At 23.1% G+C, this 14343-nt stretch overlaps 4 protein-coding genes across 4 annotated transcripts; 3 read left to right on the forward strand and 1 right to left on the reverse strand.

The window, feature by feature from the left end:
- Positions 1 to 5334: 5334 nt before the first annotated feature.
- SRAE_2000327700 (Myc-type, basic helix-loop-helix (bHLH) domain and Neurogenic differentiation factor, domain of unknown function-containing protein) lies at positions 5335 to 6163 on the forward strand (the record flags this gene model as incomplete). The annotated part of the gene is made up of 2 exons (XM_024654452.1): positions 5335 to 5501; positions 5677 to 6163. 2 exons carry the CDS (start codon positions 5335 to 5337, stop codon positions 6161 to 6163), a joined length of 654 nt encoding a protein of 217 aa, XP_024507822.1.
- Positions 6164 to 6557: 394 nt separating this feature from the next.
- SRAE_2000327800 (Hypothetical protein) lies at positions 6558 to 7421 on the forward strand (the record flags this gene model as incomplete). The annotated part of the gene is made up of 1 exon (XM_024654453.1): positions 6558 to 7421. One exon carries the CDS (start codon positions 6558 to 6560, stop codon positions 7419 to 7421), a length of 864 nt encoding a protein of 287 aa, XP_024507823.1.
- A 1409-nt stretch (positions 7422 to 8830) lies between these two features.
- SRAE_2000327900 (Solute carrier family 52, riboflavin transporter, member 3) lies at positions 8831 to 10168 on the forward strand (the record flags this gene model as incomplete). The annotated part of the gene is made up of 3 exons (XM_024654454.1): positions 8831 to 8938; positions 8985 to 9083; positions 9131 to 10168. The coding sequence occupies 3 exons, from the start codon at positions 8831 to 8833 to the stop codon at positions 10166 to 10168; spliced, it is 1245 nt and encodes a 414-aa protein (XP_024507824.1).
- Positions 10169 to 10583: 415 nt separating this feature from the next.
- On the reverse strand, positions 10584 to 14284 carry SRAE_2000328000 (Low-density lipoprotein (LDL) receptor class A repeat and DNA methyltransferase 1-associated 1 domain-containing protein; the record flags this gene model as incomplete). Its single annotated transcript, XM_024654455.1, has 4 exons — positions 10584 to 12345; positions 12418 to 12427; positions 12774 to 14181; positions 14222 to 14284. The coding sequence occupies 4 exons, from the start codon at positions 14282 to 14284 to the stop codon at positions 10584 to 10586; spliced, it is 3243 nt and encodes a 1080-aa protein (XP_024507825.1).
- Positions 14285 to 14343: the final 59 nt, after the last annotated feature.

The raw sequence follows: 14343 nt of genomic DNA on the forward strand, positions 1-14343 counted from the left end.
AGATGTTTATAATAAAGGAAATGTTTGAAATCTTATAATATTGCGGTTAAGGTCATCTTCTTTCTTCAAAACGAATGTCAAAAATTTTTTTTATATATTATTACATTTCGTTCTTTCTTAATTTCTCTTTTACTTATATATAGTAGTAATATATGATTGCCATTATTAAGTATATACCATATATATATATATATATATTATTTATTAGGTATATAAAATAATTTTAGTTACATGAAAGTATACCTATATTTGTCATTTCATAATAATAAAATTAAAGAATATAAGTTTTAAAGATTATAGAATAACTTTAATTATTATGTTTACCTTCTTTAGATAAGATATATAAAGAAAAAGAGAAGGATCATATTATGTTTCAAAGAATCATTTTATATTTAGAAATATATATATATTATTAGGGAGTATTTTAAGAAATGCCATCATTAAGAAGATAAAAAGATTGTTATTATCTTTTCTTTTTATCAATTTATCAAAGTTTAACTATATATTGGCATTAGAAAAAATTTTTGACAAGTGATAGGAAATAAAATTGACATTGTTATATTTCAAGGTTATAAATGGAATGTAATTGTTACAAAAATATATATTTATTAAAATCATAAAAATGTCAAAATAATATAATAAATATTTTAAAAGTTTTTAATAACAATTATAAATAAAAATAAATATAAATATATATTCTCTTCATATAATACAAACTAAATTAATTATAATGAAGTTCAGGTAAACTTAAGAATTATATAATATTTTAAAAAGATAAAAATCAACTAGTTTTAATTTAAAAAAAAATATATATTGGTTATTATTATTAATTTAAACAGTTTCAAAATGAATGATCAAAAAATTGATAAGCTTATCTAAATTAATTAACTTTTTAAAAATTGTTACAAGGTTATCGAGTTACTTAAAATAAATATATACTTATTATAATATTTGTGATTTAAAAAAAAAATGTTTCTTCTCAGGTAAAACCACATTTTTCAAATGCGTTTTTTTCTTTTTTTATAGTTTTATTTGACCTTTATTTTGTTAAATTTATTTATATAAGATTGTACTACCATTTGTTTTTTTTATTCTTTGATACAATAAAAGTGCTTTAAAATAATGAAAAAAAATCTTTTTTCTAATTAATTACCTTTATTTATAACTTTTTTTTTTCTGGTAAATGACATTATTGCCAACAATGTGTAATAAAAATTATTTTTTTAAATAAAATTATTTGGTGTTAAATGTTTGATTTACCTAATTTAATTATATTTAAGCTTTTAATTTATTTTTATTAAAAAAAATATTTAAATTTAAATAAAAAAAAATATTTATGGTAAAAAAAAAAAAAGATGACTTCCGTTAATTTAAGGAATGATTAATCAAAAATTGTTAAAACAATTATATATATATAAACATTTTTTAATTGCATTAAATGGAGTATTATAATATGTTCAAAGACCACTTCCGCTAATGCCTTTCTTTTTAGCAATCAAAATAATTATTGTGATTGTATTTCATGAAATATATTAACAAAAAAATGATGGATTGTATTTATTTTGAGGTAAAAACAATTGACTTCGGTAGGGTTGCTTTGATCTTTGTATAATTCAATATGAATCATCATATATTAGAAGTCTTCTCATCGAGTGCCATTATTAACCACCTTATTGACCTCTGTTATCTTTTCTTAAAAGAGGATTTAACTGCTAATCGAGTTATATTGTTTATTTATATGGAAAGTTAGAGGATAACAAGAGATTTAACATATTAATAGAATATATCTCTTTTTTTAGATGCCGAATGCATTTTATTTTATTAGTATAAAGATTTAAGATGTTTTTCGGTGAGTGATAAAAGTGTTTTTAAGGATAATAAAAGTGTGAAGATATAAAAAAAAAACAAACAGAAGGATAGCTTCTTTACAATTAAAGTTCAATCAAATAAATTGAAAACTAAATTAATTCAATTCATGTGTTAATAAGTTATGGTTTTATTTTATGTATATCATACATTACTTTTTTTTTTAATAAAAATTATTTTATTATTTTTAACATACATTTTTAAATAGTATCATAATAACATTAAAATTATATAATTATATCTAAAAATAGGCATATGTTAAATATAAAATAAATCATTTCACTTCCAATTACCGTAATCATTTTAAAGAAGTAAATTTAATAAGAAAAAAAAAAGTCCAGCTGAAAGTTAACTTTTTACAATACTCATTATCAATGAATTCACCTTTTTTTTATAAGTATATCACATTATAAAAAGATGTATAGAAAATAAAAATACAACTACTACATGTTTATGTTTCCTGCTGATTCTATATATGTATCACAATAAATTACATCCAATAATAATTTGATAATTAGATTTTTACATTTTACAACTTTTTTATTACCTCAAAATGTATACATGCAATTGATTGCATCTATCTAATAATTATTTTTTTATTACATTTAAAAAAAAAAAACTTTTTATAATTAATATTTTTTTAATTAAAAAGTATATTATTTTTTTTATATAATAAACTAGATAGTTATTATAATGAATTAAAATAATAAAACAAAAAGATATATTAAATAAAAATAAATTAACCATGATTAATTTTATCATACATAAACTCTTTATACTTTTCCGATACTTCATATTTATTTATCTTTAATAAGTAAGTTGAGTTTTTATATTATATATGGATATATAAATAAAGCAATCAAAATTGAACTGTATTTTAATCCTCAATAAATGATAATGGTGATGACAGAAGGCCTTATGCCACGATATATTAGTAAGAATGAAAAGATTAATATGTTTTTGAAAATTGAGATTTTATACAAATGATAATTAGGAAGAATTATTTTTTTTTATTAGTTCTTTTTTTTAAAAACATACTTTTATTTAATTTAATTAAAAAATTTTTTTAAAAGTTTTATTTAAAATAATGTCTACTTAATATATGTTTTTGTTTATTTATTATAATTATTTGATCAAGATCAATTTACTATTATTATATATATTTACATAAAACTTGTTGAATAACTTATTAATCTTGTCTCATACGATAAATCATTTACAAATAAGTATACTTTTTATCATCTGTCACTAAAAAAGATAGAAGAAATATGTAAATACCAATGACAAAATTTTTAACTCATTAAACATTATAAAATCTAATAAATAAACACATTATGGTAAACTAATTGTTATGTATAATTTAATTATACAAAATCATATAAAAAAAAATACATCACATTATAATTAAATATCAATAAATAATTTTTGATTATCATACTTATAAATGTATTATAATTTTATTCATAATCATAACATAATAAATCTTTTCTTACCACAATACAAATAAGGTATTTAAAAAAAACACATCATTTAAGAAAAGAAAACAATAGAATCAACAACTTTTTTATAATTTCATCATAATTAAGACACTATAACAATACTATTATCTTTATAAAACATTTTATCCAATTATTTATAAAAAAAAAAATAAAGTTATCATCAGGACAATTAAATTATTATCTATACTTCTTCCAACTAAAAACTATCATTATCCTATTCTTGAACTTTTTATCTACAATAAAAATTTTGTTAAACTAATAACTGAACATGGTAATTATTTATCAAGTGGTAATTTTAGTTTTATAAAGTAATTTATATAATAGATTAATAAAAACAATCACTATAACTGCCTAAAAATGATAATCACTTTTTTTTTCACATTATGTCAGACTACTTCTATTATATTAAAGTATATACCATTTAAGGTACTTGAAAAGTTTAAGAATAGGTTAATAAGTATCAAGAGTTTTTATAGGTAAAGTATGATTGATTATACTTAAATTTTAAAAATCATATTTAATCATTACATGTATGTTTAATAATAATAATATATATATATATATGGTTATTATAATTATAAAAATAAATTTTTATTATAATTAATTTATTTTTACTTTTAATTAATTGAAAAATCTTTTCTCTTGAATAATTTAAAAAACTTTGATTGTAATTTCTTTATATTTTATAATGTAGGCACTCTTTTTCATTTTCACTTTTGACATCTGCTTAAAATAAAAAGAATTAATTAACCTTACTAATTATGCAATATTTTTATTTTAAAATATATTTTATATACAGTTAGATAGTGTCAAAATAATGTGCTATTTTGATGGTGCTCATATAATATATATATTATATATATGTAACTTATTAACATATTTTGTATTTAATATTTCCGCTAAGCGGTATTGTTTCTTTCATAATAGCTAATAGGTGATGTGATTTGGGAGTATCATGCAGAGAGAAAGAGATAAATATATAGATGAAATGCATTATTATTTCTTATTTTTGGGTCTTCAAATATAAAGATGATTGATAGGAATAGGAACCGTAATGTTAAAGGATTTAGAGAAGAAAGATGAAAGTGTTACAAAAATATAATATAGTTTAATCTTATTAAATATATTGAAAAAAAAAACAGTATGTGCTTGATTGACTTAAGAAGAAAATGAAGGTGTTCATTTTAATATTAAAAATTTATACCGACATATCAAGTAAGCGGAAGTAAAGAATAAAATTACAGAGTTCTTAAGATAATCTAATCAAATACTAAATAGATTAAAAAAAAATTTTTTTTTCCCTATTATTATTATTATTATTATTGTATCAATTACTATTAAATATTCTAATTTTATCAAATGTTAATATATAATAAAATTAAACTATTTATGTAACAGTTGACAAAGAAATAAAAACTTGATATGTTTTGTAAAAATTTATCAATAAAAAATTAATGAGATTGTCAAAATGTTATACAATTAAAATAGAAAAATCCTTATCTATTAAGAAAATATTTTAAATTAAAAATTTTTTTTTTTAAAAATAATCAAAAACCATATGCTTTTTAAGTAAATTGATATATAAAGAAAAATTATTTATCATATCCAAAACAATTTTTGATAATTCATATATAGACTTTTTTTTTTTATTAAAATTATTAGCTATTTTTAAGGTCAGTATCCTCATTACCATGTCCTTATGGACAGGCGTGTCAATCACAACTCCTACCATTCTTTATTTATACCATTTAATTTTAGAGGTCCATATATAAATGAAACAGAAGGTGGAGTTTAAAAAGAATGAGGTACTATATAAAATAAGTTTGATTTGAAACCTTATGTCAGTTTTTATCTTTATATTTCATTTCTTTTACATAGTTTCAATAAACTAAAAAATTTTTTTTTTTTACTTTATAAATTATTAAAACTACTATATTATTTTTAAACATTATTTTTTTTTGTTGTTAAAATGGATTCATCAAAAAGTAAACAATTGGTACGCCGTATGAAAGCTAATAATCGTGAGAGAAATCGTATGCATGGTTTAAATCGTGCAATGGATAACTTAAGACAATGTGTTCCGTTAACTACACATCATCAAAAATTATCAAAAATTGAAACTTTACGTCTTGCTAGGTATGTTAAATTAATTATATTAATAAAAAAAAAACATAGGTGTTAATAATTGCACAATACTTTCTTTTATAATAATGTTGATTAGTAATAATTATAACACATTCTAAGAATGTCATTACATCAATGAATAGTAAATATAGATAATTATAATATTTATAATAACATTTAATTATAGAAACTATATAACAGCTTTGAAGAAGATTCTTAATGATGGTCAAGTATTAAATAATTTAGAATATGCTACAATTTTGTGTCAGGGAATGTCACAAACAACTACAAATCTTATAGCAACATTAACTGGTGTCCAACCTAGATTATTAATGATTGCTCAAAAACAAAATTCATACCTTACACCTCATTCAACATCTCCAACGCCTTCAAATATGTCAAGAGAATGTAATTCTAGTACACCAGATAGTTATGATTCAATAAATTCAACAATCTCATGGAAAGATGATCATATAATAAGAGGACAAGAATTTTCTCCAAATTCAAAACCATCAACAATTAATACATTATATCCACCTTCATCAACAAGCATTCTTCAAACATCTTATAGTAATGTTACATCTCAAATATATGGATATGAAAATATTACAAATTATGAAAATGGATACACAAATATTCCATACTATCATAGTCAAAGATATTCACCGTATTAAAAATTTTTTTAAATATATATAAAAAAAAAATTTAAAAGTGGATCTCTTATACTTTTTATTCAAATAGTCATGATTTTTATTTTGTTATGTAAATTTACTTTTGGTGAAAAATAAATTATCCCAATAAATAATTTATTTTAATTTTTTTACAAGGTCTTTATATTTTTAAAGATATTTTTGTTATAATAAATTTTTTTAAAAATAATAACTCACGCCTTTTCTCAACTCATGATTCATCATAAAATTCTTATGTAAATAAAATTTTACTATATAAGAAAATAAATTTTTATAATTTAATATCACTTTAATAATATTAATTTAAAAATATTTTACTAATATGATTTCTTTTTTCAAAAAATTATTTATTTATCTAATTCAAGGATTTTTTATATTTATGTTTATTGAAGGAAAAGATATTACTATAGCTATAAGAGAAAATATAACAACACCATGTCCAAATATGGATTCAGATATTGTTGATCCTGATTCAATCAAATTTAAATTTAAACCAATTTCTGATCATCATTCAAATAATGGAGATTTAGTAACTGTTATTTCACAAGATGGTAAACAATCAAAACTTCAATTTCCAGGTTGTTATAAAGTTGATTTATCATTTAAAGTTAAAAAAATAATAAAAAATCCATATGTAGAGGCATTCTTTCAGATGGGTACAAATTTACCATGTCAAACATTTGAACAAAGAACAAGTAAAACTTTTAATAATATAAATAATATTTGTACTAATATAACTTATCATAATTGGTGTCCACAATCATTAAATAATGAATTAAGAGGAATAGTTCAGGGAAAAAATACATGTAAATTTTGTAATTTATGTGGTACAATAATTGAGGAAGAGGATAAAATAAAAAAATATATAACTAGTCTTGATAAAAATACTGAATGTGATACTTCAAAAGATAGGCAAAAATTAAGTTTTAAAATGTGTACACCATCACAAAGTGAACTTAGAAATAGTTCACCTGATGTTGAATCTAAGATGTCAGAGTATTGGAATTACTTAAAACAAGGAGTTTTGACAGCTGTTGTACATGTAGTTGATCGTGGTATAATAAGTGGAAATAAAATGAAACAATGTCAAAGAATGTGTACAACCAATGAAAATAAAAATAGTGTTTCAGAGGGATATACAACCAAACTTTTTAAAACATTAACAAAACTTTGTACCCCAAAAGATAAGTATGTAGCATGTGCTTATCATACAATGAAATTTGATGTTTTTGGTGACTTTTAAAAAAATTTATTTTTATCTAATACATAATTTATAATAAAATTTAATACTTTTATATCTTTAAATCAAGTTTTAAAATTTAATAGAAAAAAAAAATATTTTACGCAATTTATTTTTACATAATTATAAAAAATTTGATGATAACAAAATTATTCATATATGATTATATTATTAATCTTCTCAAAAATATAAATTAAATCATTAAAACCTATATTATTTTGATAAAAGTATTATTATACTTTTGTAAAAATATATCTTATAAAAAAATTTTTTTTTTTTATTTTTAAATAAATAAATTTCTTTTAATATTAAAATAAATATATAATAAAATTATTTTATACCAGTACTAAAATTTCTAATACTACTAAAACAAGAAACATTTGGGTAAAGACAAATCTAAAATATCTATTGCAATATTAATTCTTCTTCACAGGAAAAAGAAAGATTAAATTCTTCAGATAAGAATAGGTATATAGGAAATAACAGAATAAAAATATATATTTTACATCATTCAATGTAGTAAAAATCAGGTAAAAAAGAAAACGGTGATATGATTTTTATCAAATTGTCTTTTTTTTTTCTTTTTACTACTGGATTTTATTTTGAATTTTGGGATAAAAAATAATATACATACATTTTCATTTATAATATTATTTTGATATATCTATTTCTTAGTAACTTTCGTTTAATAATTCTTTTTAATGATTTATATTTATATTTTAATAAATGTTATTTAAAATTGTTTCTAAATAAATAAAAATTAAAATAAATAGTTATTTTATTTAAAAATTATTAATGTATTTTATATAAAGTAACTAAAATCATAAAAATAACTGAATATATCTAATTTAAACAAAATTCTTTGACATCATAAATAATCTAGATGATAACCTTTCCTCTTATCAAAAAAAATTTTTTTGTTTTCTTTATAATGACTATTTATATGTATGTACGTTTCTATCATTTTTTTACTATACAATTTGTTTTATTAAACACATGCTCAATTCATTGAATTTTCATTATTTCTAATCTATTATTTTATTCTATCATAATTTTTTTGTTAATACTCTGTAAAACCAAAGACAAATATTATGATTTGTTAAAACTTTATAGATGTTAATATTTCTTGAATTAAAACCCTATTTATATTATTACTATTAACAGTACACTTTCGTCAAAGTATTTAGTTAATTTATTCATTTTATATTTTAATATTAAATTGCCATTTCTAAGAATGAAAACTATAATTTTTTATTTTAATATTAAAAAAAAAAACAAATCTAATTATAAGTTTTAATATAAATGTATTAACTTCTTTTTTTTTATAGAATTTTAAAATATTTATATATAATCAGTATTAACATTTTTTAATAAAATTTTAAATAAATGTGTTAGTATTAATAATAACTATAATGAAAGTGCTATTAATTATAAGCTATATATGTGTTATAATTTTTGGATTGGGAACGTGGCTCAGCATTAATTCTTTATATACACAATTACCACTATTAGTTGATATTGTATGTTTTATAATAATTTTTTTATTTATTTATTTTTTTTATTTAGGTTCCAGAATCATGGAATTTTGCAACATATCTAGTTACTGTTCTCCAAGGTATTTGTCTATTATCAATTGTCTATGCATATTTTGCATCAAAATCTTCTGTAAGTTATTTTAAAAAAAAAAATTTCATAATATATATTTTATTTAGAAATTAAAACAAGGAAATATTCCAGCAACAATAATATTAATATTTCTAAATGCTGGAGCATTATTAATGGCTGCTTTTGTATATCCAAATACAGTAATAATTGGTGGTGAAGAACATTCAGTTTATTTGTTAATAGCAATAGCTCTTATGTCAATACCATGTACATTATCAGATGTCATATATCTTCCTTTTATTAGTAGATTTAGAAATAATAATCTTGTAGTAGCATTTTTTCTTGGAATGGGATTAAGTGCTCTTGTACCATCGGTAACAACTTTTGTTCAGGGAACAATTACTACTAAAAATATTACAGAAACAATAATACTTTCAAATGGAAATTTAGAAAATATAACAAAATTAGTAACAGAAGAACCATTATTTGGTGTACAACAATTTCTTATAGGAATTTCTATACTTTCTCTCTTACCATTACTTGCTTTTATTGTTCTTTTAAAAGTTCATGAAAAAGAAAAAGAATTAGAGGTTAAATCTCCTGATTGGCCACATCCTGGAATAACTTCAAGATATGTTGATAACTCTCTTTCAAAGGGAATGTTTTTATCATATCTAATTCTTGTTTCTATAATTGGTGCATTACAAAATTCAATTGTACCATGTATTATTCCATATTCAACATCAAGATTTGGTGCTAATATTTATCATATTACAAATACTTTGTTTGTCATGATTAATCCATTCTTCTGTTTCTTACCATTTGTTATTAAGATTCGAAAATTTATCTATCATTTAGGAATATTTCTTATAAATATTTCAGCATTTACAGTTTTATTTCTATATGCATACATTCCAAAACTTCAAAAAACTGATAACTGGTTTTCACATGCCATTTTATACATAGCAACTGGAATTTTGTCAGGATTTTTATCTTGGCAACGTGCTGGAATAGGAGAAACTCTCAGAAAAGCATCAAAAAAAAGTGGATTATTTTGGTGTGGTACATTTATACAAATAGGATCATGTATCGGAGCTATAACATCGATACTCATAACAAATGTCTTTAATATATTTGAAAGTTAGAAGTCATATTTTTTAAAAAAAAAATTTTAAAAAGTATTTTCAATAATTTTATTTATATGTTAGAAAATAACATTTAAAATGATAATGTAATTTAAAAAAAATGATCAATTATGTTAAAGTAATTTCATAGATTAATAATATAATTATACTATGATTTAATTAAAATAATTACAATCAATACATTTATAGTAATTTTATTTTAAATTAAAACTTAAATAAAGTAGTTACCAACATATATTGATTAATAGAAATTAAATAAAAAAAAAACTAAAAACCATTCTAAATGAACTATCCTATAAAACAACACAAATAAACTTATCATTTGATAGAATATTTATTTAAAAAAGATAATCCATAAGATATAATTATATATATACATAGAAATCTATAGAACTCTCTTTGAAACAACACAATCTTAAAAATTCCCTCCAAATATAGATGATTTGGTACTTAGTAGGTTAAGACAATAATTTATATCACTTTCGGATGGTGATGGACAGACAGGAAAAGGTGTACAGGCACTTTCTTTGCGGAAACATCTTTTAGATGTTGAACAAACATACATATTATATGGGTGAACAGAACATTCTTCACAACCACACTCCAACTCATCACTATGATCAGGACACTGTGAAATCCCATCACACCTTGCAATACTTGGATAACAGGTAGATGTTGAGGGACAATAAATTGCATCTGGATTTCGACATTCTTTACAATTCTTTTCATCATCTCCTTGTGGACAATCTCTAACCCCATCACAAAGAAGATTTTTATCAATACATTTATTAAAGTTGCTATCCATGTCACTGGCACATTTATACTGTGTAGCCTCATCACATCCACAATTATCTTCATCTGATCCATCAACACAATCTGATACTCCATTACAGCGGTCACTTCTTGAAATACAAGCTCCATTCTTACAGGTAAAAGCAAGCTCTGTATCACAACCATTGTCACAAACTCCGTCACATTGTCTTAAAAGTCCACTACAGGCATAGTTTCTAATATAATCTTTTCCATCATTACATTTGATAAAGTCATCAGCCATCAAAGCACGAACTAAATGACTTTTCCCGGATGAATCTTTTGTGTCAATAGAACATGTTCCTGGACAACCTTCCTCATCTTCACCATAAGGACAATCAACATTACCATCACAGACACGGTCTTTTGTTGTGCAGAAACCAGACTTTTTACACATAACTCTATCATTTCCTGAACATTTATTACAACTACAATTTTCTTCATCAGATCTATCTGAACATTGAGCAGTTCCATCACAAATATTCCATGCTGGTAAACATTTTTTAGTTGATGGACATAAAACAGCATTATTGTTACATGAAGAACACTCAGCCTCATCCTCCTCACCAGGGCAATGAGGATCTCCATCACATTGGTATTCTTTCTTTATACATGAACCATTTGATTCACAGTAAAATTCATTCTCTGTACAATTTCTTCTGTTACAAAAAAGTTTTTCATCACTTCCATCATCACAATGTTCAATTCCATCACAAAGTTTATTTCCTCTTAAACAAATTACGACACTTGGATCAGATTTGGAAGGGCAAGAGAAACCTGAGTGACATCCATGACAATTTTCTTCATCACTTCCATCCGTACAATGAACAATTCCATCACATCGTTGCATAATACCAATGTATTCATTTGGATCATTATTACAGTTAAATCCATATTCAGGACAAACACCAACAGCTGGAGGAAGGAAACTTTCATAGAAGTTCATTGACCTTGCGGAGACATTTCCAGTCTGAGGAACCTCAACATCCTTAGAGAAATCTGATTGTGTTAACATGATGATAGTAAAAGGTATACAAGATACAAGAAGTAAGATTCCAATAATTGAAAGAACAATACTTAGTAATGAATATCTTCCAGCAGTTTCAATAATTGAATCCCAAATACTTCCAAGACAAAATAAACATGAATTTACATTTTTCGGCCTTGAGGAATCTTCACTGTGTGGACGAGAGACATTATTGCCCCTAGACCGCGGCGTAGTCCCGTTACTCCTTGTTGCACTGGTATTTACATGATATGTTGGTAATGGAAGAGTTGTGTCAACTTTCGATGACACTGAATGATCGCCGTCTCCTGTAGAGTCTCCAGATGCATAAGCTACTGCGTATTCCCCATTCGAAGTCATACTTTGTGTTAGTGGTAATTCTAAAGAAAAACATTGAAGAAATTTTGCTATGATTCGAGAAATAAAGATAAACTTACAGTTAACTTCAAGTTAGTGTTAGTTAAGAAGAAAGTGATGACACTCGTCAGAAGGTGCACCACCTTTAGATAGATCAAAATAATGACAAAATAACACGATTTTCTGATTATATATTTTTTACTTCGTTAAAATCAAGCGTGTTTAATTCTTTCAAACATTTAAAGATATCTACAATCAAACAAAGAAAAAAGTTGTGGTTTTTTTACAGTAGGATTTTCTTTTAATATATAGATTATGTAATTACAATTAAAAACAAAAAATAATTTTAAAATAATGGTTAAAAAAAAAATAAAATTAGATACAATAATAAATTTTTACAGATTATACAAGAAGATATTTAAAATCTTCTACTTCTTTTCATCTCATTAGCCATGAATCCTTGGGGAATAGTTGATTTTCTTTTTCTAGCGTGTGAACTAGTAACTGCTACAACATCAAGTAATCCCATTAACTTTCTTGAACTACTTGGATACCCTAGTTTTGTAACTTCATTTATATCATTTGGAATTCCATGTACATTGTAATAATCATCAATACCAAGTTCCATTGCTGTTGAGGCGCGGAATCTACTTTCAATATTTAATGGTGGTAAACCTTCATTTTCAAACTGTTGGGATAATGTTTGCAGACTGGCTTCAGAAGAAAGAAGAAGACTTTTAAGCTCATGAAGTTGTGTAATTTCATCTCGAAATTGATTGTACTCACTAACCAAATCTTCATGTGAATCAACAACATATGGAAGTTTAAGATGTAGGAATATTTTATCAATGTTAGCTGTTTTCTTTGTACCAATACTAGATGGTAGTTTTTGTTCTGCTGATCTAGCATGAACACCAACACCTTTAAATTCAGGCCACCTGATAGATGGAAAGTCAAATGAAACAGGAGGTACTTGTGGTAGAATTTTTGGAGTTACTGCAATTGTTCTGCTTGTAGTTGCTATTGAATTCTTTGTCTGAATCTTTTTCTTTGGTATAGTTGCAAGTGGTGATAAAGCAGCTGAATTAATTGCTGGAGAATTAGGATTACTTTCATTACTCCTTATAAGTTTCTGTAAATCTTGAGCCCTTCTTTCTCTTTCACGTTTTCGAGCTTCAATTTTTTTTAACTCCATTAATAACTCTTCTTCTTCTTCTATTTGTTCTTTTGTACGATTCATTAATAAAGCTAACTGTTTTTTCCTTTTTTTTTCATGCTCATCGTCATATCTTATTGGAGGAACATTTAGATCTCTAGCACTATTTAACCAATTTAAAGAAGTGTAATATCGTGATTTCAAATCAACTAAACTTTTAGTTTTCTTTTTTTCATCTCCATTTTTAAAAATTTCCCATCTATCATGAATTACATACCACTTTAGATCAAATCTTCTGCATAGATCAAAAAGATGATCTGTTTCCTGGCGTGTCCACTTTGGATCTTGAAGATGCCTCATATATTCAATATCTGTATATATAGGAATATTTACATGTTTATCTAACTTTGCAAATACATAAGGTTCATTCTTTTTAAATTGAGACTCTTTAATCCAATGTTTAAGTGCAAGCCCATCAGATCGTGCAGGATTTGTAAATTCTTTAAAAACCCACTTCTGACAACGCTGTTTGGAAAATGTTATTCTTTTATTAACGCCATAATCATTACCATGAATTTTATAAGAAGTAATTCCATTTCCTTCTTCTAAATGTATTCCAAGTTGTTCAACTTCTCTATTATATTTAATACGTTTTTTTGATACATTATCAAGTTGTATTGTTTTCTAAAAAATTTAAAAAATATAACACAAATTGCAAAATTACCTTTAAAGATTCAACAGAAGTTATTTGAGGGACCGACCAACACTCGGTTTGAGCTAAAGTCATTATTAAACATAAATTTGCTTTATAATTTGATTTTTCAAATAAATAAAGAAAAACAAAGT

This window comes from Strongyloides ratti, assembly GCF_001040885.1.
Source record: "Strongyloides ratti genome assembly S_ratti_ED321, chromosome : 2".
Taxonomy (NCBI): domain Eukaryota; kingdom Metazoa; phylum Nematoda; class Chromadorea; order Rhabditida; family Strongyloididae; genus Strongyloides; species Strongyloides ratti.